The sequence below is a fragment of the Aspergillus tanneri genome (assembly GCF_003426965.1).
Source record: "Aspergillus tanneri strain NIH1004 chromosome Unknown AapTan_8_pilon_pilon_pilon, whole genome shotgun sequence".
In the NCBI taxonomy this organism is placed as follows: Eukaryota; Fungi; Ascomycota; class Eurotiomycetes; order Eurotiales; family Aspergillaceae; genus Aspergillus; species Aspergillus tanneri.
The window spans coordinates 983,408-1,006,257 of record NW_022984635.1 but is presented as its reverse complement, the minus strand read 5'-3'; the positions used below and the strand labels follow the sequence as shown (position 1 = coordinate 1,006,257).

General features: G+C 45.5%; 9 protein-coding genes and 1 non-coding gene across 10 annotated transcripts; 7 read left to right on the top strand and 3 right to left on the bottom strand.

Moving 5' to 3' along the window:
- The first annotated feature begins 136 nt into the window (after window positions 1–136).
- On the top strand, window positions 137–208 carry ATNIH1004_010949. Its single transcript has one exon. It is a non-coding gene; the product is annotated as a tRNA-Glu (tRNA).
- A 506-nt stretch (window positions 209–714) lies between these two features.
- On the bottom strand, window positions 715–1,068 carry ATNIH1004_010948 (uncharacterized protein; the record flags this gene model as incomplete). The annotated part of the gene is made up of 1 exon (XM_033575516.1): window positions 715–1,068. One exon carries the CDS (start codon window positions 1,066–1,068, stop codon window positions 715–717), a length of 354 nt encoding a protein of 117 aa, XP_033421371.1.
- Window positions 1,069–1,620: 552 nt separating this feature from the next.
- Window positions 1,621–2,550, top strand: ATNIH1004_010947 (isoflavone reductase family protein; the record flags this gene model as incomplete). The annotated part of the gene is made up of 1 exon (XM_033575515.1): window positions 1,621–2,550. One exon carries the CDS (start codon window positions 1,621–1,623, stop codon window positions 2,548–2,550), a length of 930 nt encoding a protein of 309 aa, XP_033421370.1.
- A 367-nt stretch (window positions 2,551–2,917) lies between these two features.
- Window positions 2,918–3,682, top strand: ATNIH1004_010946 (uncharacterized protein; the record flags this gene model as incomplete). The annotated part of the gene is made up of 3 exons (XM_033575514.1): window positions 2,918–3,058; window positions 3,297–3,518; window positions 3,575–3,682. The coding sequence occupies 3 exons, from the start codon at window positions 2,918–2,920 to the stop codon at window positions 3,680–3,682; spliced, it is 471 nt and encodes a 156-aa protein (XP_033421369.1).
- A 4,118-nt stretch (window positions 3,683–7,800) lies between these two features.
- ATNIH1004_010945 (SGNH/GDSL hydrolase family protein) lies at window positions 7,801–8,901 on the top strand (the record flags this gene model as incomplete). Its single annotated transcript, XM_033575513.1, has 3 exons — window positions 7,801–8,124; window positions 8,180–8,271; window positions 8,352–8,901. The coding sequence occupies 3 exons, from the start codon at window positions 7,801–7,803 to the stop codon at window positions 8,899–8,901; spliced, it is 966 nt and encodes a 321-aa protein (XP_033421368.1).
- Window positions 8,902–9,978: 1,077 nt separating this feature from the next.
- Window positions 9,979–10,792, top strand: ATNIH1004_010944 (GNAT family N-acetyltransferase; the record flags this gene model as incomplete). Its single annotated transcript, XM_033575512.1, has 2 exons — window positions 9,979–10,438; window positions 10,533–10,792. 2 exons carry the CDS (start codon window positions 9,979–9,981, stop codon window positions 10,790–10,792), a joined length of 720 nt encoding a protein of 239 aa, XP_033421367.1.
- Window positions 10,793–11,726: 934 nt separating this feature from the next.
- On the top strand, window positions 11,727–12,417 carry ATNIH1004_010943 (putative metalloproteinase; the record flags this gene model as incomplete). The annotated part of the gene is made up of 2 exons (XM_033575511.1): window positions 11,727–12,333; window positions 12,389–12,417. The coding sequence occupies 2 exons, from the start codon at window positions 11,727–11,729 to the stop codon at window positions 12,415–12,417; spliced, it is 636 nt and encodes a 211-aa protein (XP_033421366.1).
- A 180-nt stretch (window positions 12,418–12,597) lies between these two features.
- Window positions 12,598–13,420, bottom strand: ATNIH1004_010942 (SDR family NAD(P)-dependent oxidoreductase; the record flags this gene model as incomplete). The annotated part of the gene is made up of 2 exons (XM_033575510.1): window positions 12,598–13,272; window positions 13,328–13,420. 2 exons carry the CDS (start codon window positions 13,418–13,420, stop codon window positions 12,598–12,600), a joined length of 768 nt encoding a protein of 255 aa, XP_033421365.1.
- A 4,682-nt stretch (window positions 13,421–18,102) lies between these two features.
- On the top strand, window positions 18,103–18,684 carry ATNIH1004_010941 (uncharacterized protein; the record flags this gene model as incomplete). The annotated part of the gene is made up of 1 exon (XM_033575509.1): window positions 18,103–18,684. The coding sequence occupies one exon, from the start codon at window positions 18,103–18,105 to the stop codon at window positions 18,682–18,684; it is 582 nt and encodes a 193-aa protein (XP_033421364.1).
- A 2,544-nt stretch (window positions 18,685–21,228) lies between these two features.
- ATNIH1004_010940 (putative FAD binding monooxygenase) lies at window positions 21,229–22,767 on the bottom strand (the record flags this gene model as incomplete). Its single annotated transcript, XM_033575508.1, has 1 exon — window positions 21,229–22,767. One exon carries the CDS (start codon window positions 22,765–22,767, stop codon window positions 21,229–21,231), a length of 1,539 nt encoding a protein of 512 aa, XP_033421363.1.
- Between the last annotated feature and the right edge of the window lie 83 nt (window positions 22,768–22,850).

Here is a 22,850-nt window from a genome sequence, read left to right as displayed (position 1 = left end):
CTCCAATTGTAACTCGAATCAATCTAAAACTCCTGCTCGGGGATTTCAATGTTACTTCATTCGGTTGCGGCAAATGTTTTCGAACCCAAATCTAACACAAGAATCATTATTTGAGCTAAGCAACCCAACAATCACATCCGATGTGGTGTAATGGTTAACATCGCTGTCTCTCACACAGCAGCTCGGGGTTCGATTCCCCGCATCGGAATTATAAATTTCTTTTTTCCCTCTCCCACTTTTTTTCCACTTCCTGTGTCTCCACGAATTCGTGCCCAGAAATTTTCATACTCTTTTTTTGACCTCGCAAAGGTAGTTAGTTCATTGAAATAATCTCCATCGCGAACAGACTGCGTCAATTCCACCGCAGTGCTGATATCATGGGATCTTTGAACCGACCGTGAGCCTCTGAATAACAGGGTCAGTAAACGGCAGAGCATCCACAAAGGGATCAGAGAAGAAGATAGCATCCGGTCGGCATTTGGCAAATACTGCAGATATCGGTACTGGCCCTGTAGAGTGGATATGCGGTCGGTCGGAAATCCATTGGCGGCGAAGAGTCCGTGGTGCGTACAAAGTATTGAGACTCAAAACGGTTTGTCAGTTCTAGGAGACCTGCGTAGAGAGCTGATTGGGCCATGTTCGAACCATGTTTAGTTTCAGAATATGGTATCCCCATTTCTGCTCCATGTTGTCCCATCCCCAAAACCAAATTTGTCATCGAGCCGCCCTAGCCCAGTCGGAGGAAGGAAGGGAAATAGTTCTCAAAAAGGTTTCAAAGGTGTAATCAAGTCCAATGGCTGTGGACTGTCCAGCTCCAGCATTGATGATCAGATAGTCTGCTTTTCGCATCCATTCCCGGTCTTTCATCAATAGCAAAATGGCCATTGGCTTGAGAATCTTCTTCGGTACACTCAGTTTGAGGGCCAAGTTACCGGTTTCTAGGAGCAAACGCAGGTTTTCGTTTACCACACCCAGTCTTTGTCGAGAAATGTGTCGAAAATTATGTCGATCAGTGTTGTCCTGGGGTGACTCGAACACCACCCCACCCCAGCGTTTAGTAGTCTCCATGATAAATCCTAATATTCTACTGTTAATCCTTCCATTCGATCATTGTTGATTAAATATTTTAGAATGTACATGTGGTGTGTTTGGAATCAACGATTCAGTCAAATATATATTTGCAAACTTCACAGTACGACTTGTGGTACAAGTAGATCACACATGACGAGAGAAAAGGAGTACACATAACAAAATAAATCAATTTGTAGAAATACATAGGCAACATGATGACAAATTGGCTGGCATAAAGAAGTGATGTGTTTTATATAGTTCGGCAATGGCCACTCATAGTGCTGAGAGGGATGTACGCGTGTGTTTGCAGTGTTTGTCTTGAATTAAAGCAAACACATCTCAGCCAATCAGAAGTCATACAAATATCATGTTTTGGTTTGATTTATTTGTTCTGTTTGTCTGCTTTGCCAATATGACGTAATAGACTGTGAAGCAACCTACATTAAAGAAACCTATATTAAAGATGGGCCCTTATCCTTGGAGAGGTAAATATTGCAACACAATTTTCTGTACATTTCGCTGGCAGCCACTACGACATCAACATCAGCCATGAAACCAGTTGTAGCCATTGCTGGAGCGACTGGCCATCTCGGCAAGCACGTGGCGTCTGCCTTCCTATCTCCACCGCTATGCAGCCATTTCTCTGAGATAATCCTTCTCTCGCGACAAGACACATTATCTCCTCAGGTTCCGGACTCGAGGTGCGAAGTCAAGCTCACAACCCGCAAATATGACGAGAACAACCTGGCTGCTGCCCTCGAAGACGTCCAAATCCTCGTGAATACTGTTGGTGCGTCCGGTCACGAATTTAAAGAAAAGCTCCTGCGGGCATTGCCAGAGACAGAGGTGGAAGTGTACTTTCCTTCGGAATTCGGAGTGGACCATTATATCCATGACTTCCCTCATCTGGAATGGGATCAAAAGACGAAGCATTTTAACCTGGCGCGGCAGCTAACCCCGAAAGTCAAAGTATGCCGTGTTTTTTCTGGTCTATTCTTGGAAGATAGTATTGGCCCTTGGTTTGGGTTTGATACCAAGAATGGGAAGTATGAAAGTGTGGGATCACCGCACACTCCCATATCTTTTACTTCCCTGGATGATGTAGGGAGATCTGTCGCCGCCCTGTGTGCTCTGCCAAAGGAGAAGATTCCTGATGTGGCCCATCTGGCCGGTGACACGCAATCTATCTCTGAAATAGCGGGGATTATGAAGGATGCAGGAGCTGGTCAAATTGATGTGACGGAGATTTCGCTTCAAAAGTATAAAGATGCGACAACAGCGCAAACATCCTGGTATCCAGCTAGCTACCTGCGCTTTTTGATGGGAGAGAATCGGATTAACCATACTTCTACAGGCCTGGGAAATGTCAATGAGCTGGTTAATGCCGATCAAAAATTGTGGAAATGGGGGTCCTTGGCTGATTTGGCGAACCAGGAGAGGGGGACACCCTGGAAGGACTTTCCATGGCCACCTAAATAATCATATACTTTGGTTTAGGAGCGCAATGTTGTCGGAATATAACAACATTTTTATCTACATAATAGGTTCATTGCCCTATAAAATAGAGTAGTTTATATTACAAAGAACTCACGTGTAATGCTGTGCGACCGTTACACATAAAGCCACCAGTCTGCCCCAACAGCTCACACCGGTGGAATCTGCATGAGCTATACGCGGCGCGAATGACGTTATTGGTGGCAGCTCAGAAAACATTTCATCGACCACCCATATTTCAGGATACCGTGCCCAACAGACATACATAGACTTGCCTGGCGCTGGAATATTTAAATCAGCATTGCGGCCAAGTTCGATGTGGCCGAATTGCATCATCATCGTCACCATCATCATGGCGAGTGATCAAGATTCTCCCAAACTCAAAGTAGCAGTAATTGGAGCCGGCATAGCGGGACTTGGTGCAGCTATTGAATTTCAGAGACTGCCATTTGCCGATCTTCAATTGTACGAGCAAGCTCGCGAGCTATGTGAGGTCGGTGCTGGGATTAGTCTTCAGCGGAATACCTGGCATATGTTGGAAGCACTAGGGGTGTATGATAACATTGATCCACAGAATATTTTTTGTGTGGCTGATGGACATTTTACTCAGCGTCGGTATATTTTTTGGATGTCTTTTACGTATAAAAAATATACTAGGAATGGGAGAACAGGCGAGCTTCTTCTATCCAATGGGCAAAAAGTTGGTTTTGTGTTCATGTGCTGGTCATTAGGCCTTGACCTGGATAGATACACCCCAGCGCCATAGACACGCCCGAGCATTACGCTCGGTCTTGCAGCAGTATCTTCTTAAAGCGGTTGACCAATTGAAAATGAGACTATCAAGTCGACTTACCAAGATGGTTGAATTGGCCAACGGGAAACTGTCGTTCTGCTTCGAAGACGGCTACACAGACAACGTTGATCTGGCTGTGGGTGCCGATGGGGTTCGATCAGTGAGCGCTCTTCACCATATAGCTCTTAAACAAGCTAATAGACTTACGGTATAAAGGTCGTCCTCCATTTTGCATTCCCTGACCATAAGATCAGCTACACTGGAACAGCAGCGTACCGGGGCCTAATCAATACACAGGAAATCCTGAATATCCAAACTTTCTAGATACTATTACATTCTGGCATGGCCCTACAAGATGGGTATATACATGCAATCTTAATAACAACATCTATGAAGTGGCAGCGAGAACCGACCTACCAGACGACGGTACACCCGTGAGCTGGGGGCAGGAAGCAAGTATAGATGAGATTCGAGAACGATACAAGGTAAAGAATATATCATATCTCGGCTTGCCATTTTCTATACCAATACATGCTAGGAATTTTCACTGACAGTCCAGGAGGGACTAAATAAGGTGAAAGAAGTGAAGAAATTTGCTCTTTTTGCTGGACCACGGTTGGCGAAGGCAGTGTATGGTGGGGAATTGCATTAATCGGAGATGCATCTCATCGTGAGTGATTTCTTACTTTCATATGGTCATAGTTGATGCTAAACGACGGTCCAACCCTATCAGGAGTGTTTGGTAAGAATAAAACCCCCGCTTGGTACTCTCGCCTGATTGCGTCAAAGCGGTGGAGCAGGTTTTGCCCTGGAAGAAGTATACGTCCTATCATAAGCTGTCCACTCGGCCCATGATCGTCATCTCTCGGTGCGAGAAGGATTAGATCTGTATGACAGAGTCAGATCGCCGTATTACGACGACTTGGTATGTAGTACTGGGCTATAGTTGTCAAATACTGATCAACCATAGTACAAAAAACTCGATAGGTTCGCAGAATAAATAGCGCAATAGAGATGCTGCCTCGTTTGACGACGCAGAGACTATAGTGTTGCAAATAAATGGTCAGATCAGTACCACTGGCTCTACCATTACGATGTGAGCCAATTGTCTATGCTTCTATATGGCGTGACTCATAACGTTGCTAGGTACAGGAAATTTGGAGAAGAGCCTACCAAAAAGACGCTCTTCCAGCTGACAAAACAGCTATCAAGGGGTATGAAGTATCTTCACGCTTATAGGGAGAAATAATCTCCCCGTGCCAAAGTATGATAACGTGTGGGAACCATAAGTTATGAATTGGCTTCTATTACCTATTGGTACATATATAAACAAGAAGAGATGACAGTTCTCTCGCCTGGCATACTATATTCTAATTACATCTGCCTGTACCGAGCTACTAGAACAGCAGTTGTTTTTTAGTCAGGAAGGCTTTTGCCGCTCTTCACCCCATAAATACCTACCCAACTATTAAACCGCGAAATAAAACCACGACTAGGCAAGGAAAACTCAAAAGCCTCATGATATCACAATGGACCAACAGCGATTAGAGTTCTCCCCTACTATTCCTAGAAAAGGCCATTTCCAAGTTGACTGTATACATCCCGCATATGTCCTGGTTGGAGCTGCGGGTTTCATGGTTCCTCAAGCTCCGACAGCACAAGTACAAAGGGCCAGCTAGGAAATCTTCCGAAACCTCAAATAAATGCATTTTCACGTGATTGAAGACAGTATAGGACAGCCACAAAATATGTCGATATCCAAGTAATAGTCAATGAAGTTCAGCACATACATATAAAGCTTCTTTTCCATTCTGTGGCGGGAACACCAGTCGGGCACGCTGGCGACCTCTTATACCACCCCAGCTCTACCTAAGCTTGAAGCTGTATATTTAGCAGCATCCCCAACGTATATTGGAAAACATTCAGAGGCGACAAGGCCTGTATGTCCGAGGGACAACATCCTGTCGCACGAACTGCAGACTGAAAAACTAATGGAAAAGACTATGGACAGCGCTAGCAGAACTGGCTAAAGATACGGTGTCTTTCCTGGAGGACAACGCGATCGGAACGGAGGAGATTTATACCCCACCATATAAAGAAGACGAAAGTCACAAATACAAAGACACCAACACTTACAAAGCATTACGTCGAGAAAATACAAACCGGAAGACGGCCCCTACCTTATTTCTAGGCCAAACTTATCGATCAAAATTGAAGCTAAATGCAAAAGAATTAAGAGAGTACCTAAATAGGGGCTGATTGGTGCTACATAGTCCTTTGAGGTCTGTGGCAGGTGTTAGCGACGCATAGCACTAAAGATCCCTGCGGACTTTCGAACGATAGCAGTGGATTAAGAGCTGATCAAATGACGTATGTAAACCATCGGGGACAGTGAGTGGAGCATGTCTTCTTTGGTCTTGCGCGGTGGACAACAGACCGTTATCAAGGGAGTGAATCGTATGCACTATTGGACAGGTTAGACCATTCCCTAGTTATCTAGCAAAGACATCACTAACGTAATCGGTAAGCGAGCGTCATATGAAAGCGAGGGCCGCGCCTCTGTATTCCATAAAAAATGACACTTCTTGAGAGTCTAATATCTCAACAATAAAGCACCTAGAGAGCATAAAATTTAATACACAGTATAATATAATACTGTATATATGTATATTAAGCAGAGAAATTTCAGGAATGAATATTTCTCCAGATAAGATAAATTACAGCTGTATTTTTTATATATTTTGTTGTAGGGAGTATTTAAAGCTAAGAAAACTATTTAAAAACATGAAAATATAAAAACACAATTTTAGAGTCCATATATATGTTATTATCTTATCAAGATGTTTCTATATCTACTGGTGGTTGAGATATTAAGGTTTCAAAGGGTGCCATTTTATATGGAGTACCAAAGTGTGGTGCTCGCCTTCAATACGGCGCTCGCTTACCGATTACGGTAACGGTGAATCGCACCTTTTATGTAAGCACTGATCTTGGAGTGGAAATTGTCGGAATATCTGCAGCCCCGATTTGTTTTTTGCGATTGACTAACTATTGAAGTCTATTAGCAATCCGGGATCATTTCTAGCCATTTTCGTCGTCACGATGTACACAGCCCACTCGATCTTCCCCATCTTTGTTGCTCTAGAGCCCGAAAATTAGCATCTGTGGTGTAGCCTCAATGCACCCTCAAAAAAGAGCCATCGACTAAAATGTCTACTCCATACTATGAGTGTTTAGATTTTACTTAACTCACCCCAGCGCACATGACCACGGGGATACTACAGTATGTCGATGTCGTGTAAACTTGGAAATATTGGGATATTTTAAAGAATTGTGTTGGTTGGTAAATCCGGCTCCTGAACCATCGCGGAGTGAGCCTGCGGCTGTGCAAACTGCAAACTGGGTGCAGTGAATATTAAGGATGTATTTTCGGTCTTGGCTTTTATTAGCTGTCCAGTAGTTGCGCCCGATTATAAAGTGTGATGCAGACAATATGAGCTTGGAGTTGCTGCCTAACTAATTGAACCTATTAGGTTTCAATTTTCCGACGCTAAACTTCAGGGCGTAGAAAGTGGGGTGGAATCCTTTGCAATTCATCAGTGAAAAATAGGATCATGTTACTCCGTACTCCCTCCGTACTCCGTCCGTACTCCGTCCGTACAAGGCAGGACACAAGCCAGTCAAGTGGGAACAAATTGCTATCAACGGCCCTGATACGATGGATGTTCGATAGGTCCTTTCAAGATGATTTGTCGATAAATCTAATATGTACTACTCTGTATGATAGAGCTCAAAAAGAGCCTAAAGTGCTTTTACTTATGGTCGAACGGGATTTAGCATAGAAGGGTAATTTATATTTCAAAGCAGACTGGAGGACGTAGATGCGATAGCATAACACGGAAGAATAACGAACTCCGGTATACACAGAGTACTACAGGGTGAAACAGACGAAGCGAAGAAAAAAAAAGGCAGACGTATTTTCCAAGCCACTAGCGACGCATGGCTGACAGGCCAAACGCCATCGACTGCAGTTCTTGTCCTACTCGGCCACTACGCGATAAATGTTCAATATGGAGTGATTTAGTCGACAAGAGATTACAATGATGGATATATCTCTTCATCGACAGTGTCTATCACTTGATCTGCATTGCTTAAGTTAGCCGAGTATGATATCATCCATATGGGCTAGAACGAGAAAGAAGCTTTTTGTTGCATCCAATGGCTGGTGGATACCATGCTACTATTTTCAGGCACAGAGCTAGTAATTCAGCGCAACTGAGCCACAATAGAAAACAAAAAATCTTCCCCATGATAAGCCAATATTCCCTGCGTGATTTCTCTGTATTGCAGGCATACATATTACGTGCAATATATAAGCTGAATCCCATGGAAGCAACAAAGTTCTCACCTTTAATTTCATACGCTCTGTTGTCGCCCAAGAAATGAGGCCGGTCAGCCCTCTACGCTTCGCAATCCAGGCAAGCATCTGGCAGCTGGCACTTCTCTTTCTAGTCACTCTATCCGTGTCTGCGCCCTTAAACATATCCATCGACTCTGTTGAACACGGTAATGATGCTTCTATACTGGAGTCCCGTGACGTCAAGCCATTCCCCCTGCGTGTTCTGCCGTTGGGTGCGTCAATCACGGTAGGATTCAAATCCAGCGACGGGAATGGATATCGGAAATGGTTACGACAGCAACTCCGCTACGCTGGGTGGCAAGTCGATATGGTGGGAAACCTGAAAAATGGAACAATGCATAATAATGTTAAGAATCCCCTAAAGATATTCGTGGACCCGGTTGATCTAATATCCATTCAAGAACAATGATGGCTACAAAGGCTACAAAATTCACCGGATAGCAAAGGAAGCCGAGAAGACAATTCCCCAGCAGCCCAATGTCATTCTTATTAAGTGAATTTTCCCTCTGGAGCTGTCTTTTCTACTCTTTTCTTTATTTCCTATTTTCCCTACGACTAATCATTGTCTCCCAGTGCTGGTACGAACGATGCTGTCCGGAAGTACCACGTGGATACAGCGGGAAAACGAATGGATGCACTTCTGACGCGTTTATTCAACGCCATCCCGGGCACTACGATCGTCCTCTCAACGCTTCTTCCCAACAAACGGCAACCGAACCTGGTGGACCAAATAAATGCGCAATACCGAAACATTACCGCGCGACGACGAGAGAGAAACGAGCGGATCGTCTTAGCTGAAATGAACCATTTTATAACGGTGGACGAGTTGGTTGATGGGACCCATCCTAACGACTATGGATACAAGAAAATGGCTTCGGTTTGGTGGGCTGCTATTCAGGAGGCAGAGAAAGAAGGCCTGCTCCAGCAGTCGAAGAACACAGCCAGGGGCCATAGCAAAGCCCTTGGAATGCAGTCTGATGATGCTGCTGGTAATCCTCATCTGCCGGAGTATAAAGCGCCTAAGCAACCTGAAAATGATGGGGGACTCCGATTCCGACAGCCGTGTTCTTGGCAGGTGGTGCTCCAGATGGTTGCGAGTATGTCCATCTATTGTTCGCTGTGAATGATCAATGAGCTAACATACGTAGCAATTACTACCTTTTACATAATAATATGACGGCAATGGTTGTCAGCAACCATATATAAAGTTTGACAGCGGTCTTAATACCGAGGCGGTGTTTATGTGAGTACAACGTTTGTTTTTCTCGACTGTGATTGTGTTAAGCTGATTTAACTTAGTATACACCCATGGTCCTGGAAACCGAAACGGTCTCTGAGTGTACCTACAGTGAATGCAGAAGGCATGTTATTTCATCATGCGTCTGCCATTTTGTTCCAGACGCTAATTCCAAGTCACAAGACTTTAGGTCATTCCCAATTCAACCTCCTCCAGCCAGCTGGTGGTCAGATCGTATTATTTGGCATGCAAAGTGGGACCATATATCAGCTATGTGATATTCGCACTCTGCCGACAGGAGATTCTGCCCCGTAGACGCGGTATAAAAGGATTGATGGAAACAAATTGTATGTTTATGGATTCGTTCACTCATATCGCATGACTGACTGGGTTGTTATCAGATTGGTTTCCAAAGGTCTTGTTTTTGGCTAAGAATAATAAAAAGGGTGCTAGCGCAATGCAATCTGAACTTCTTGAAAGCCTTTCCTTTTGAGAAAACTCTGGTTCAATATCCTGAAAATTAACCAAAGAGCCTAAATCCAAGTATATTCATGACATACATGGATGAGAAAAAGAAAAGATCATCAATGGTGGTAGATTCCTATACTGGTTTGTGCAGCATCGCCAAGGCTCTATTGGATCTCTACGACTTGAGTCAGTGATAGACTAAAGAGTAGCGTACCGCCGCTAAGACGATCTAGGATGAACACCCTATCCATAATGGTCCTAGTCCAGGATTATAGGGGCGATAATTTGTTGGATTACTCATAAGTTCAATTTGCCTTTTTATTTTTTTTAACACAACAATGAAGTTGATATGAGTCACTGGGGATGCAATCTATAATCATTTTTAAGCTATGAGATTCCAAAAATTTCTTCCAAATTCAGCATAGTTTTTTTCTTTTCTCATCTCTCTTTTTCTTCCCCTATCGGCCCCTCTCTCTGAGCCACTATCAATTAGCCATGAATCACAACCCCCATAATAACGAACTCTACCTCCGTCTCCCCACCCCACATCAAAATATCATCGTCACTCCATTCCGACCTCACAACCGGGAAGATGAATCCGCCTTAGTGGCACACTTGAACGACATGCGCGTTGCTTCGTGGTTAATTGGTCCTCCATTCCCGTATAAACTCGAGGACGCGAAATTGTGGGTTGCCAGGTCCAGCGAGAAAAGTGACAAACAACTAGAAGAGGCCAAAGCGCAATCATTTGTGGGCGGGTGTCCATTTAGCTGCATCCGCGAGGTCCTAGCAGAGGATGATGACGGAATTACAAAGGATATTTTGATTGGAGGTATCGATGTTGAGCGGTATGAGTATATAGATTTCCCGGAGAACAGTGAAATGAGGCGCGGAGCTGCGGAGAAGAATCTAGCCCTACCATTGGGCAGTCCGGAGATTGAATGGTCAATTGGAGGTAAGACATCGATTGGAGCTTTTCCCTCTCTTTTATTTTCTTTTTATTTCCTTTTCCTTTCGTTTTCTTTTCGTCGCACTAATGTGGTCTCTAGACTGGCTGGCAGCGTCGCACCATGGCCGTGGCATAATGACGGCTGTCATGAAGACAGTCCTGTATGATTGGGCAATCCCTCGCATGAATGCTCGCCACTTCAAAGTGACTGCCTTCGCTGGGAACCATGGCAGTGTAAGGGTGTTTGAGAAGTTAGGGTTCCAGCCTTATAAAACCCTCGTCGACTGGATTTCTCTACCCGAGAGTCGTGGGGGTGGGGTTCGCTCCATAGAAGTCCTTTCATTGGATTTGGAATATTAAGGACGGTTAATTACGGATCGAATAGAGCGGCCATCTTAACGATTGGCGCGGGGTTCTCTTAATATTGCTGGCATCGGTCGAGTCGAAGCCAGGGTTGTTGGCGATGTCAGGGAGGAGTTACGGGAAAATAACGAATCTTCAACGAGAAATGTCAGATGAAATAAGTACAATCGAGAAACTAGCCCAGGAATGATCCGTATCTGATTCTCATTTGTGAGCTATCACTCGATCTTCATACGTCCATCGCCAAGTATGAGCGGGAAAGAGGATATGAGCGGGCTATACTGCCGTGCCAAGTCTTGCCTAGTATCCTTTTCATTTTCATTTTCTATTTCTATTCTATTTTTGTTTACTTTACCTAATATGTTGAGCAGCAAGGAGCACTGGTGATTCTTTCGTCCACTATAAGTCCCGATGAGATCCTTGTTTGACGTTGTTTAATTAGACGCGACGAAGGAACCTGTGGGTAATGCCGGATAAAATGCCGACAAACAGGAGAATTCTTGTCCATAACGTAAGAATGCAACGAGAAATCAACGCTGTGTGAATAACGCGTAGTCATGCCGATCGGAGTGATGGGGTGGGTCTTTTATAGTAGTCCGTGTTTGAGGTTCAGAAATGGTGCGACAGACGGGATGCAAGGATCTGAATAGTCCCTGAAGGACAATGAAACACGGGGGGTGGGATGTCATGGACCCTTGAGTTTTGCTAGTATGTCACACTCGATCAAAACACCGGTTGGCAGCTGGTCTGGGATGATATCTATCAGATTTCATGACTATATAGACGGAGGAACTGGGACGTAGAATAGAGCGTCCAGAAACCAGTTCATTTCTTTCTTGCCCTGGTGGCTTCTGTCTTTCATTCTTCATTTACCCCGGAATTATTTTATTTTCCCTCCACTCAGTCCACTCTTTTAGTCCCCTTGCTCATAATGCGTCCTACTCAGGTTATTCTGGCCATTGTGCTGGGCCTCTCTAGCTTTGTCACAGCGACACCACTCGACACTCGCGCCACGCTTGTGCACTGCACATCAGATCAACATCAAATGCTCCAGGATGCACTCTCCCAGTCATCCCGAATGGCCAAAGCAGGTGCTGACACCATTCGCTCCGGCTCCAACTACGGATCTGCCCTTTTCCAAAGCTTCTTCAAAACCAACGACGAGCGAGCTCGGTCCCGTGTCGCTAATATCCTGGACCAGATCTCCGAGGAGGCCTTGGCTCGCGGAGGAGGAAAAGTATCCTACTCCTGCTCGCCTGATGGGATTCGTTGCTCGAATCCTGGCGAGTCCTTTTTCATCACGGCCTATGGCGAAACCAACGGTTACTATGGCCGGATCAGGACCTGTCCTGCGTATTTCTCTCTGGTTCGGTTCTCGAATCAATGCGACCGGCTTGATCAGGCGACTTCCTCGACTCATGAGATGGCACATACGAAGGGTATTTATGGACCCGAGACGTATGGCTTCTATCAGGTTCATCAGCTGGATACCGCTACAGCTATGGAGAATGCGGAGAGTTATGCCTTTTTTGCTAAGTGTGAGTTTTCTTCACCTTGATTTGAATGGTAGACGTTTTCCTAACATTGATGCAGCGGCTTTCCTGAACTGCAGCGTACATTAGGTTGAGTTGGAGAAGGGAAGCATACTCTTTCATATGTAGATAGTCACCATGGTTGAAAGGGATCACTTCTCTTGGTATTTTCTTAGTACACATTGATCTTTTCGATCCATAATCTGTAATCCATGTGTTCAACAACCCACTTTGAATAACTCACAAGCTCTAAAACGAATCCAACCTCACTCAAATCATCTCCAGCCCACCACTAACACAAATTGTCTGGCCGGTCACCCATCCCGCATCCTCCCCAGCCAAGAAAACTGCCACGCGAGAAATCTCCTCAGGCGCGGCGCAACGATTCCCCAACGGCGTACTCATCTTCACATACTCCAGCACATCCGCAGGCATATCTCTCAACATCCGCGTCTCCACAGCACCAGGCTCAATCACATTAACCGTATGACCCTCCGGACCGAGCTCACATGCCAACGCTCTAGTGAACCCCTCCACCGCCGCCTTCGACGCACAGTAAATTGAATAACCCGTTGCGCCGCGACGGGCAGCAATCGAACCAATATTGATGATACGGCCCGGGCTACGCAGATGCGGGATCACAGCCTTGGTCATACGGATCGTGCCGTGGACGTTGACGTCGAACACGGAGGAGATTGTCTCGGGGCTGGTGTTGACTAGTGTCTCGTGATGGGGAACCCCTGCGTTGTTCACAAGAATATCAATCTTGTTGTCTGCTGTTGGGAAGGCTGGAAGCGCTGCGTATATGACCTTGTCCACGGCTTTGGGATCTTTCAGATCGGCGAGGACTTTTATCGCTGCGGATCCGTTGCATAGGGATGTAATTTTCGAGAGGACTTCGTCCACGTCGCTTTCGCTTTCAGGGCTGGAATAGGTTAAGGCGACCTATTTATTTAGCTGGAGACATTTTTTACAGGAATAAAGGAAAAAGGGGGTATACCTTTGCTCCTTGTCGTGCTAGTTCAATAGCTATGCTAGCCCCGATGCCGCGGGAGGCTCCGGTGACGATGGCAATTTTTCCAATGAGACTCATTCCGTACATACACATATTATGATCAGTGGAGTCGTTGCTGGAGATGAAGGGATGGAAGGGGCGAGTTGGGCCCTTTTATATGGATCTCTTGGCCTCGTATATTCACTGTCATAGGTGACAACATTATGCGGCATAACGTTATGCGTCAACATTCACTGAGGAGAAAATGGAAATTTCCGCAACAATATTTCTTCGAGCAATCCCTGACCTGTCAAAAATCCGCGGGTACCTGTCGCAGATCTGATCTTGCTATATAGTAAACTGAGCTCGATAACCAGATATCCGGCCATCGATTTGCGCCTTTTTGGCCGTAGTGTAGTAGTAAAGCCCAGCACCACCGCACAGCCGGACCTAGATCCTCTCAGTAAGTGGCAACCACCCGTTTTAACATATTATTAACTAATATGTATTTGGACCTGCTAAGATGCGATACTGCTGGTTTATTTAATAAATTACTGTTATTTACAGCCATGTTGGTATTCATTTCTATAAAGAAATGAGCCGCATCTAAAATTAATTCGAATATATTTTATGTGGCTCCGTAAGGTGGACAGAGAGGGAAACTAGAGTATGCAATAAAAATTCCCTACTCTCCCTACTGTCCGATGTCACTCTTGACTCTTTTCTCGAAATGGACTGGTTCATTCATACGGACGTTTAAATTCTTTAACCTCTCAATCCTCCTGCGCTCGACTCTTCTCTTGGACCTTCACTCCATTTGGACTCCTTAGGTAACATAGAGGACTAAATCTGTGCAGAGAAGCAGGTTCTTGTGGACTTGGAGGCCCCCACGGACAGTCTTTTGGTCCTTTAGAAGGGCATGGCTGCCTTCTCTCCGGTTGTTTTCTCCCCGGTTGCTTGACAGCTGGACTGCTTAGTGTAGTTTCTAGGAAAGCTGTAAACTATTAAAGAGCTGTAAGGAGCGTTTACATATTCATGGAGCCCTTATGTCGACGGTGGCGGCCATGTTTGCCTGTGTTGTTGAAAGGATGGAGACAACTACATTTTCGAAGCGTTTGGACCTTATGAAGCCGGGAATTGAAACACTCTGCGAACTAAGAAACAAATCCACACATCTCAGAAGAAACTGGATACAATAATCGAACTCTTCTGCTTCTGGGAGCGGAATATAATACTCACCGAGATGATGAGAATGATCCTCCGCAAAAATCTATCCCGCCAATCCCTAAATGACGACTTCACTATAGCCAGAAATATGATATCTTGACTGTAGAATGTCTGGGTAATAGACCCAAAGTAAAGTAAAGGATGCAAATGACTATAGAAGGGTTGGAAGGATGCAAAGAAAGATTAGCCAAGCAGATGCTGCCTCCAATTGGAAATAGTAGGATTATACATTGGGCCATATGACTCCTCGCAAACGTGGGAGCTGTTCAGAATGTTATCATGATGAATAAACTCGACCCCACACAGACATAGTAATCCAGTCATAAGTTTGTTGCAGACCTTGTTAACCTCCTTGTTCCACGAAAGAGACTTGGACACGAATGCCTGCGGTGGTGTCAATCGTGTAACAGCTGTCCCCCGACTGGACCAGATGGAAGGTCTTGCAGTTGGTCACGATGCTAGGTATCTGCGGCTGCGGGCCCTTGGGCATGGATGTGGGCGTTGATGGTGTATTCGTCACTCCAGGGACGTGAACGAACGCGGACGTAGTAGTCGAGCCTCTGGAGGTTGGTGCATTCTGTCACAAAGTGGCTCTACCAATTGCAGGGGTGGGACAATCGACACCGAGATTCAAAGCTGAAAGTTGGCAAGGGTAATGCCACAGCTCTTGGCAAAGGACTGGCATGTGTCTCGTTGCTGGCGGCCAAAGAGTAGCTGCAGGAAACAGTCTGCTGTAGCACACGCGCAGAGAGCAATAGTAGAAAAAAAAAATCCCGGGGCAAGAAAGGACTTGGGACATATTTTTGAATTTTTGATTTGGTTACAGATTGAGGATAAAAGGGGGAGAAGCTGATTTGTCAAAGCCACACCCACTAGGCTCCAAGTTGCATGGTTTTATAGGTATGCAGGATGTATATTTCTCTCCTTGGAACGGGGACCAATGTAACCTGAACATAGAACTACCTGGAATCGAGGATAACGCTTTTACATGCATACAAGCAACACATAAAACCTGACAATGGCATGATCAACAGTAGTGAAAACGAAGGCGAACTTGAAATAAGGAGAGTGGCATTATCCGATCTGGGCATTTCTGTGGAACTCGAAGGCGAAAAGCTCATTAATTCTAGAATAGGAAACGTCATATGGCGCAGTCCAAGGGTGCAATAGGGAGAGGTGTTGGCAGACATTCAGACGTATTTTCTTATGGACTTCTTGTAAGTTGGACTATTCTCTGTTAAAAATAGCACCTGCTTAATATTGCTCACAGTGCCTCTATGCCATAACAGGCATGGAAACCCTACATCTGGACTTAAAGAGCTAAGGGAAGCGGAGTTGAACCTGAGCTGAAGATTTTGAGCCAGTTAATAACGGTTTTCGGCCCTGTTCCTCCTGAGATAGTAGTACACGTTAGTAATGACAGATAGTGTAATATCTTAATGGATTACCAGACGCAACATCTAGCGATCCAAGCGTGCGACTGAACCAGTGGACGGAAGAGGTTTCCCCAAATCTTGACACTGAGACAAAGAGGGTGATACCTAAGATCAAAAAACTTAATCCTACAGAGAGAGCGTTACTATGTTCCAAATTATGAAGGAACCTTGGTGGAGTTCGCTCACTGGTGCCTAAATAATCTAAACAGTGCACTTGTAAGCGTCTTGACAATACAACGCTCTGGAGAAGAGGTAGTTGGGAAACATGGCCGCTTGCGTGAAAAGGTTAGCCTTGCACATTAAGATAAAGCATTTCGGTTCATGGTCGTGGTTAGGAGGATAAATTGTCGGTTGGCTTATCGTAATCACAACATTCTTCCTAGCCCGTTCCTCGTGAAGGTTAATCTACTCTATTCTTAAGGGTCGTACTCCAGTATACATGGATTGAACCCGGACTTCTGCCTGGATATTGGTCAGAGAATTATCTTATAACCTCCGACCATCATTATAGTGAGTCGTCTTCGTGCTCTTTTTCAGAGTACTCCTTTTAAAAAAGGCACCAGCGGCGTGAAAAAAGATCTTGATAATGCGCAGGAAGCTACATTAAAACACTGGATTGAATATTTCGACTGCCTTAATATTTACCTTGAACCCCCGATATTAATGAAATGGCAAATTTAATATTACTCCGACAGTTTGAATCAAACGCGTGTGGGGGTATTTATACCTATAACAATGATTATAATACTAACGCTCAAAACAACGCCCAAAACAACACCCAGCCACTCTTGGTTGGTAAAAAAAGGGTATATCGGTTTATTAAACGACTCCCTGAAGAGCTACAACCGCGGACTGAACAACTAATTGAGCCGGGACGGTGGTGTTGGGACGTTGGGGATAGTGTCTTACGAGTCCCTGTCCAATTCATTTGTTCAATCACTGTCATTAGGTGTAGTTTGCACGGTGTATGAATGAATTACTGACCTTGCGTGGCCCCTGTAACAAGAAAAAACCGTTGTCATCTTCAGGAACTACAAGCACATGCAAGCCTAGGTCTTGTTGATGAGAGTCGCTACTCATATATTCAGACGATTTGACGAGTCTTTGGACCTTTAATTTTCGTAAACCTGATGACACAGCCACATCATTTACGGCGACTAGCGTCGGGGAAAACGGATATATAGCGTCTCTGAAAAGTCTAGTGTATGCACTACTTTGATTCAGCGTATCTCCCCGTATCTCCCCGTCACTGCCGGGGTTCTCCGACGTCGATTGGCCCCAGCCTTCTCCAGTAGAAAGAAGAACCGTCAGGCTGAAGGTCGAACGAAGCCTTGCGGCATCTGTCTTTCTCGATCATTATTGCCCATAATATTGGCATAATATTTCCATTTACTATAACGAATTTACGACTACCAACTCTCGCTACACTTCCAGTAGGGCACCCGGGTATTCCCTAGGGCTCAGAAGGACAGAACCATGCAGATCGTAAGCCTTGTAAACAATGTAGTCGACAACTTTCGCCATATTGCGAACAATATTGCGCATTCCCGCTTGCTGCCAAAGGCTGGACCCTGTAGAACCTATAGGATAGGCTAATATGTACAAAAAGGAGTTGTTGAAAGAAACGAGAGAAAGGGAGGAGAGTCACGTGTTCTCGTCATCGAGGGACAATAGGGCCAATAGGCCCGAAAGGTCAAATGCGCTTCAGCCCTTTACCGTGTACCCTTATTTCTGAATCAAATTTGAAATTTCTTTGGATCTGACTTACTCTCAACGGGGCTCAAGTAGGATGATTTTGCGTTGGTGGCTTGGGTGAGGGCACCTGACTAACTCCACCTGCATCCTAGTGTCTAACATGTGTATGCTCACCAATGATGGCCGCTGTTGTGGGATTTAGTGGTAATCCAATTTGTCCTATGGCTCAGACCAAAGGGCCTGAGGGTAAAGAAGTGGTGGTGCCCGATGCAATCATTAGTTATAATGATAAATAGAACTGATAAAACCAATCTCACCCCAGTCCTTGCTTCTATTCTCATCCTTCTTTCATAAAAATAACTGTTCCTCTGGTCTCTACGCTATAAATAATTGGCATTGATTGTGTATTACTGTGTATTAGCGATGCTGTCTCTTTTCTACTCCCTAGTGGTTGTGGTCCTGGCCACCTCCATCTCGGCAGAAACCACAACGATCAAAGCCTTCAATGCCGGCTCAACCACATTGACTCTGCATAGCGCTCAAGCAAGTATAGTCAATGCCAATTCAGATGCCACCACCTACGCCATGGTCTGCCAGTCCGATGCCCCATATACAGTATGTGCACTGCGCTCGCCTGTCACTATTACCCAGGGTCCTTCCACCTACACCATGAGCGCTGTATACTCAACGAAGACGGCAGGCGTCAAAGCCAAATTCACCCTAGTCCAGGACTGCGATATCACCTCCTCCACACAGGGCGCCTCCTGCTCTGTCTCTCTCGGTATGGAGCTCACCCAGCGCGGTATATCCACGTCCTCCGCCACATCCGCTATTACTTCCTTCTCCTCGGATGATATCTATTATCAGCCTTTGACGGTCACTGCGGGTGTCAGTAAGCTTAATGCTCCGCAGGCGACAAAGACGCCAGATGTCGCGCCGCGTCATGCCGTGATAGGTGGTGCTGCTGCTGCCGCCGTTGCTGGCGCTGCTTTCAGGTTCTTGTAGTTAGAGTCTCTGTTAGGGAACGTTCAAAGTCAATGAAGTCTATTGGATTATTTACTCCCTGTTCATTTATGTCTGTAAAATCGTATGCCAGCTTGATGGGCGGTCCAGAAGCTGTAATGCTAAGTAATATAATTGACATATCTTGGGATGTATGTTCTACAGCGAGTTCTCACAAATGTATGATCTCTTTCCAGAATGACCCTCCACGAACCCTAAGTAGCCACTCTAGCCTCGTTTATAAGTTGTCCTGTTGATTGCTGGGTTGTTTACTGCCCGCAATCTCAGATCAGTCGAGGACTATCTGCATAACGCATGCGAAAAGTTAAGGTTTGTAGACTGTCCCGCGTCACGGCTGGGATGCTTGCCTGCGCAGCCTCAAACTTCCCCTCATCAAGAAAGGGAATACAAACCCGATTTTCACGAAATAGACCCTGCGACACACTCCACTTGGGCGAATTTCTTTCCCGGGTACTTCTGAGACCCATGAGCTGCAACAGCTGGAGGTCTAGGATATGGCATGAACTTTGCCTGCAAGTGATACAAGGGACAACTGTCTCCACTTCATGAAGACATAGATGTTTTATGGCTGTCAGTCATTTACATCTTTTCGAACTATGCCCTGAAGGTACACTTGTGTAAGACTATATCGCTGGGGCTGTTGTACACGTATTCTTGATGATCATATGAAGAAATTATTTCTGGTCTATCGAGGTTGTTAGTAACGTCACCGAAGCAATAACGGTCTCATGTGGTATGATCTTCGTTGAAAGTGCCAATCAGGGTAGTGTTTAGCGATGTAAAATATTAAGAGGTTATTTACAATTGCAGGGCTTGTCAATGTTCCGAGGTCCAAGGATTAATCCGAAGAATACCTCATCATAGTATCGAGGCAAAGGACGACCACTTATATTTCATGCCATTGAAATTTCTGGACGCTATCATAGAGCAAGAGAAACGTGGTCCTTTCACATGGAACGTTCGACTCTTCAGCGTCTTAGCCACACATACACACCCAAGTATTGGTTTGGCCGGACAAGCCGCTTTAGTGGCATTTGAAGCGCTGGATCTCTGGTACAACAGCATGAGACAACTTGGTCATGTCTAGAAAGTCTACACCCGGTCCAAAAGAGCGTGCTTTCCAGCTGCGGCGATAAGACTTTGCTTGAACTTTCAATATCTCGCGTCGCTATATCAACACCAAACAAAAATTAGAGCACCACAGAGGTTGGTAGTTAGTTATAGTAAATGGCTGACTAACTTAGGCTACAACAATGTCCAGCAAGAATGGCGGGAAGGCAATGGTTCATCAGAGAAAATTATGAGTTCGGGCTAACGGGTGGATCCTGATGGCTCACTAGCTTCGAGTACAGTAGTAATATCTAACTTAGGTTTCTCCCTCTTACTAGGTAGAAAAGCCGAGGTTATAATATAAAAGCCACTGCCTTTCTCTTATTCTCGCAAGTCCAAGTACTTATCCTTGGCGTTTGTCAGCATCATGGTCCTTTAAATGGAACCGAAAATCAACTGCGGATCCAGTGGTCAATCCACTCCTGTTCCCAACACGTACCCTGAGAAAAGGAAAAGAGAAACTGAGGATGACGGAGAGGCAGCACTCATTTTAGATTATTTGGAGTCCGGAAAGCGGGTGCTCTATCTCCAGGAAGTCCCCAGCAAGTCACTGCCGGTTTAGGAAATGCATGCCCAAGAGACGGACTCGCGAGCCGATCATTTGCTCCTACTATCGCTTTGCTTTGAGTGGCGGGACTAATCAATATGGCGGCGGTATCAAACCTTGCTATCCCGTAAGAAGAACCTATGATACTGACCATTATATCTATCGCAGAAAGCATTGCGTACTACCATCACCTGTTTTGAGCGTATTATCCCGGTTTGCAGAAGGCCTTCCACAGCGCTGACGAGGCCCAAAAATCTAGTGCAATGAGATAGTTGTTTTCTTCTTCACACTGAAGGCTGCGGAGTACCTTCGAAGCCCATTCCTCCCTGTAAGCCTATAACTAGGTATAGACTTTACAACGCCTACAGAATTAACAGACTAAGACAAACTATACTGCTCTGTAAGCCAAATACATGAAAAATATAGTTGAAAACTGTATAAATCATGCAAGCCATAAGATTTCTATGTTTGTCCTATTATTTAAGGACACATGAAAACCCAAAACCTCGCCCGGGGAGCTTAAGTCCTGCTTCAGAACGGCTACAACCAATAGTATTGTATAATACCCCAGATTAATAGCATAGATGGCCAGCTCTCTAAACTGTTTGTACATATATATTAAAATATAATTGAGCTCAGGCAGGCTCGGCCTAACTATGTATACTACCTAGGAGGTGCCTGATGGAGACGGGCTAATTCTGTAGCGATATGGCCGCCCACCACCACCTTAAAGTTTCAGTCTACCTAGATACCTATGATTTGATTCATAATGGATGTTATGTCTGGAATGGGGATTTCACGTATAGCGCCAGCGCTTCTGAGTAGTATACGGATGTGCAAGCAGAGACAACACACCACAAACAAAATAACTAACATATTTGAAGGTTATTCTCCTTCAAATATTCATCGAATCGATCAGGCAAACCGGATTCCTCCGCAACAGCCACATAAGTGTCAGGGCGCACCAGGTAAGCTGCTTTTTCCACCAGTCCCGCGGTCTGATGCTTCTCATTCCAAGGGAAGACATGCAAAGGGATACCTTTTGACTGACACCATTGAGATAATTTCCAACTCACATCGCCATATACATGGACCTGCCAGGTAATATCGCGAAGACTTTCGAAATTATCGACCTCTCCCGCAGGGACCCAAGGTAGACGATCACCACCCTGCACATACCCTGTACTTCCCGCAGAAAGCACACTACCCCGGTAGTTGACTAGCGTCTGAGAAATGCCGCGGAAGACTCTATGTCGCAATCTCTCAAACTGAATCATAAAAGGAGCCACAGAAGGGATAATCCACGAGCGGAAAAAGCGAACTAGATATCCGTTCCCAACAATCGAGTTGAATGCCCAATCTGTTGTGCGAACCAGGGTACTAGCGAACGCACGACGTTCCGCCTCGTAGCTATTCAAGAGCGCGTCATCCGCCTTGCCGTGTAAGACAGACGTTAGCTTCCAGGAAATATTAATTGCGTCCCCGATGCCAGTGTTCATACCCTGTCCACCCACAGGGCTGTGGATGTGTCCGGCATCGCCAACTAAGAATGCTCTCCCTTTGCGAAACGACTGCGCCAGCCGATGGTGAACTCGGTATGTCGTGAACCAATTGACCTTTTCGACTTGTAGTCGCATGGTTTTCGCCAATGCAGGCGCGATATCTTCGAATGTGATCTCCGAGATGTCCTTTGCTATGCTGCTTTCGTCGATTGCCCCAGTAACACGCGCTCGACTGACATCATCAAATGCGAAGAGTAAAAAGAAGTCCGCACTATTGAAAGAAACATGCGCCTGGCCGTTGATCGTGGGACCGCTCCCTTCGATATCCGCGACAAAGAAGAGCTGACTGTATGTATCGCCCTCGAATTCAATACCGCAGCAATGACGAACGGCTGAATGCGCTCCATCGCATCCTACGATAAATTTCGCCTGGCAGGTCCTGATTCCATCTTCCCCTGCGACTCTTGTATCTTGAAGACGAGCGGTGATGTGTGTGTCGTGTTCTGTAAAGTCAACCAGTTCGCGATTGCGATCGACGTATACTCCCATTGAATTCAACCGTTTCTCCAAAACGTGCTCGTGCGTGTCCTGAGAGATAACGTGAATGAATGGATAGGGCGTCAACCCAGTCCCAATGTCCCCGAAAGGCACACGTGCTCTGAGAGATCCTTCAGACCACAGGTTCGTCGCTCGCATTTTGTGACCATGCGCAATGATCTCCTCTGCAAGATCCAGTTGACGGTACAGTTCGAGTGTACGGGCATGCACGACTAAGGCCCGGGATGTTGATGCCTTGGTCTCTGTTTTGTCGATGATGCGCACCGTGACACCCTGATGGGTGAGCCAAAGGGCTAGAACAAGTCCTGTAGGGCCTGCTCCGACAATAAGGACATCTGTCCCATCCATCATCAGGTCAAAATGTTAATAGAGAATTAAAAGATGAACAATGATTTCTTTGAATCAATGTCTAGATTGAGAGACAGTGGATT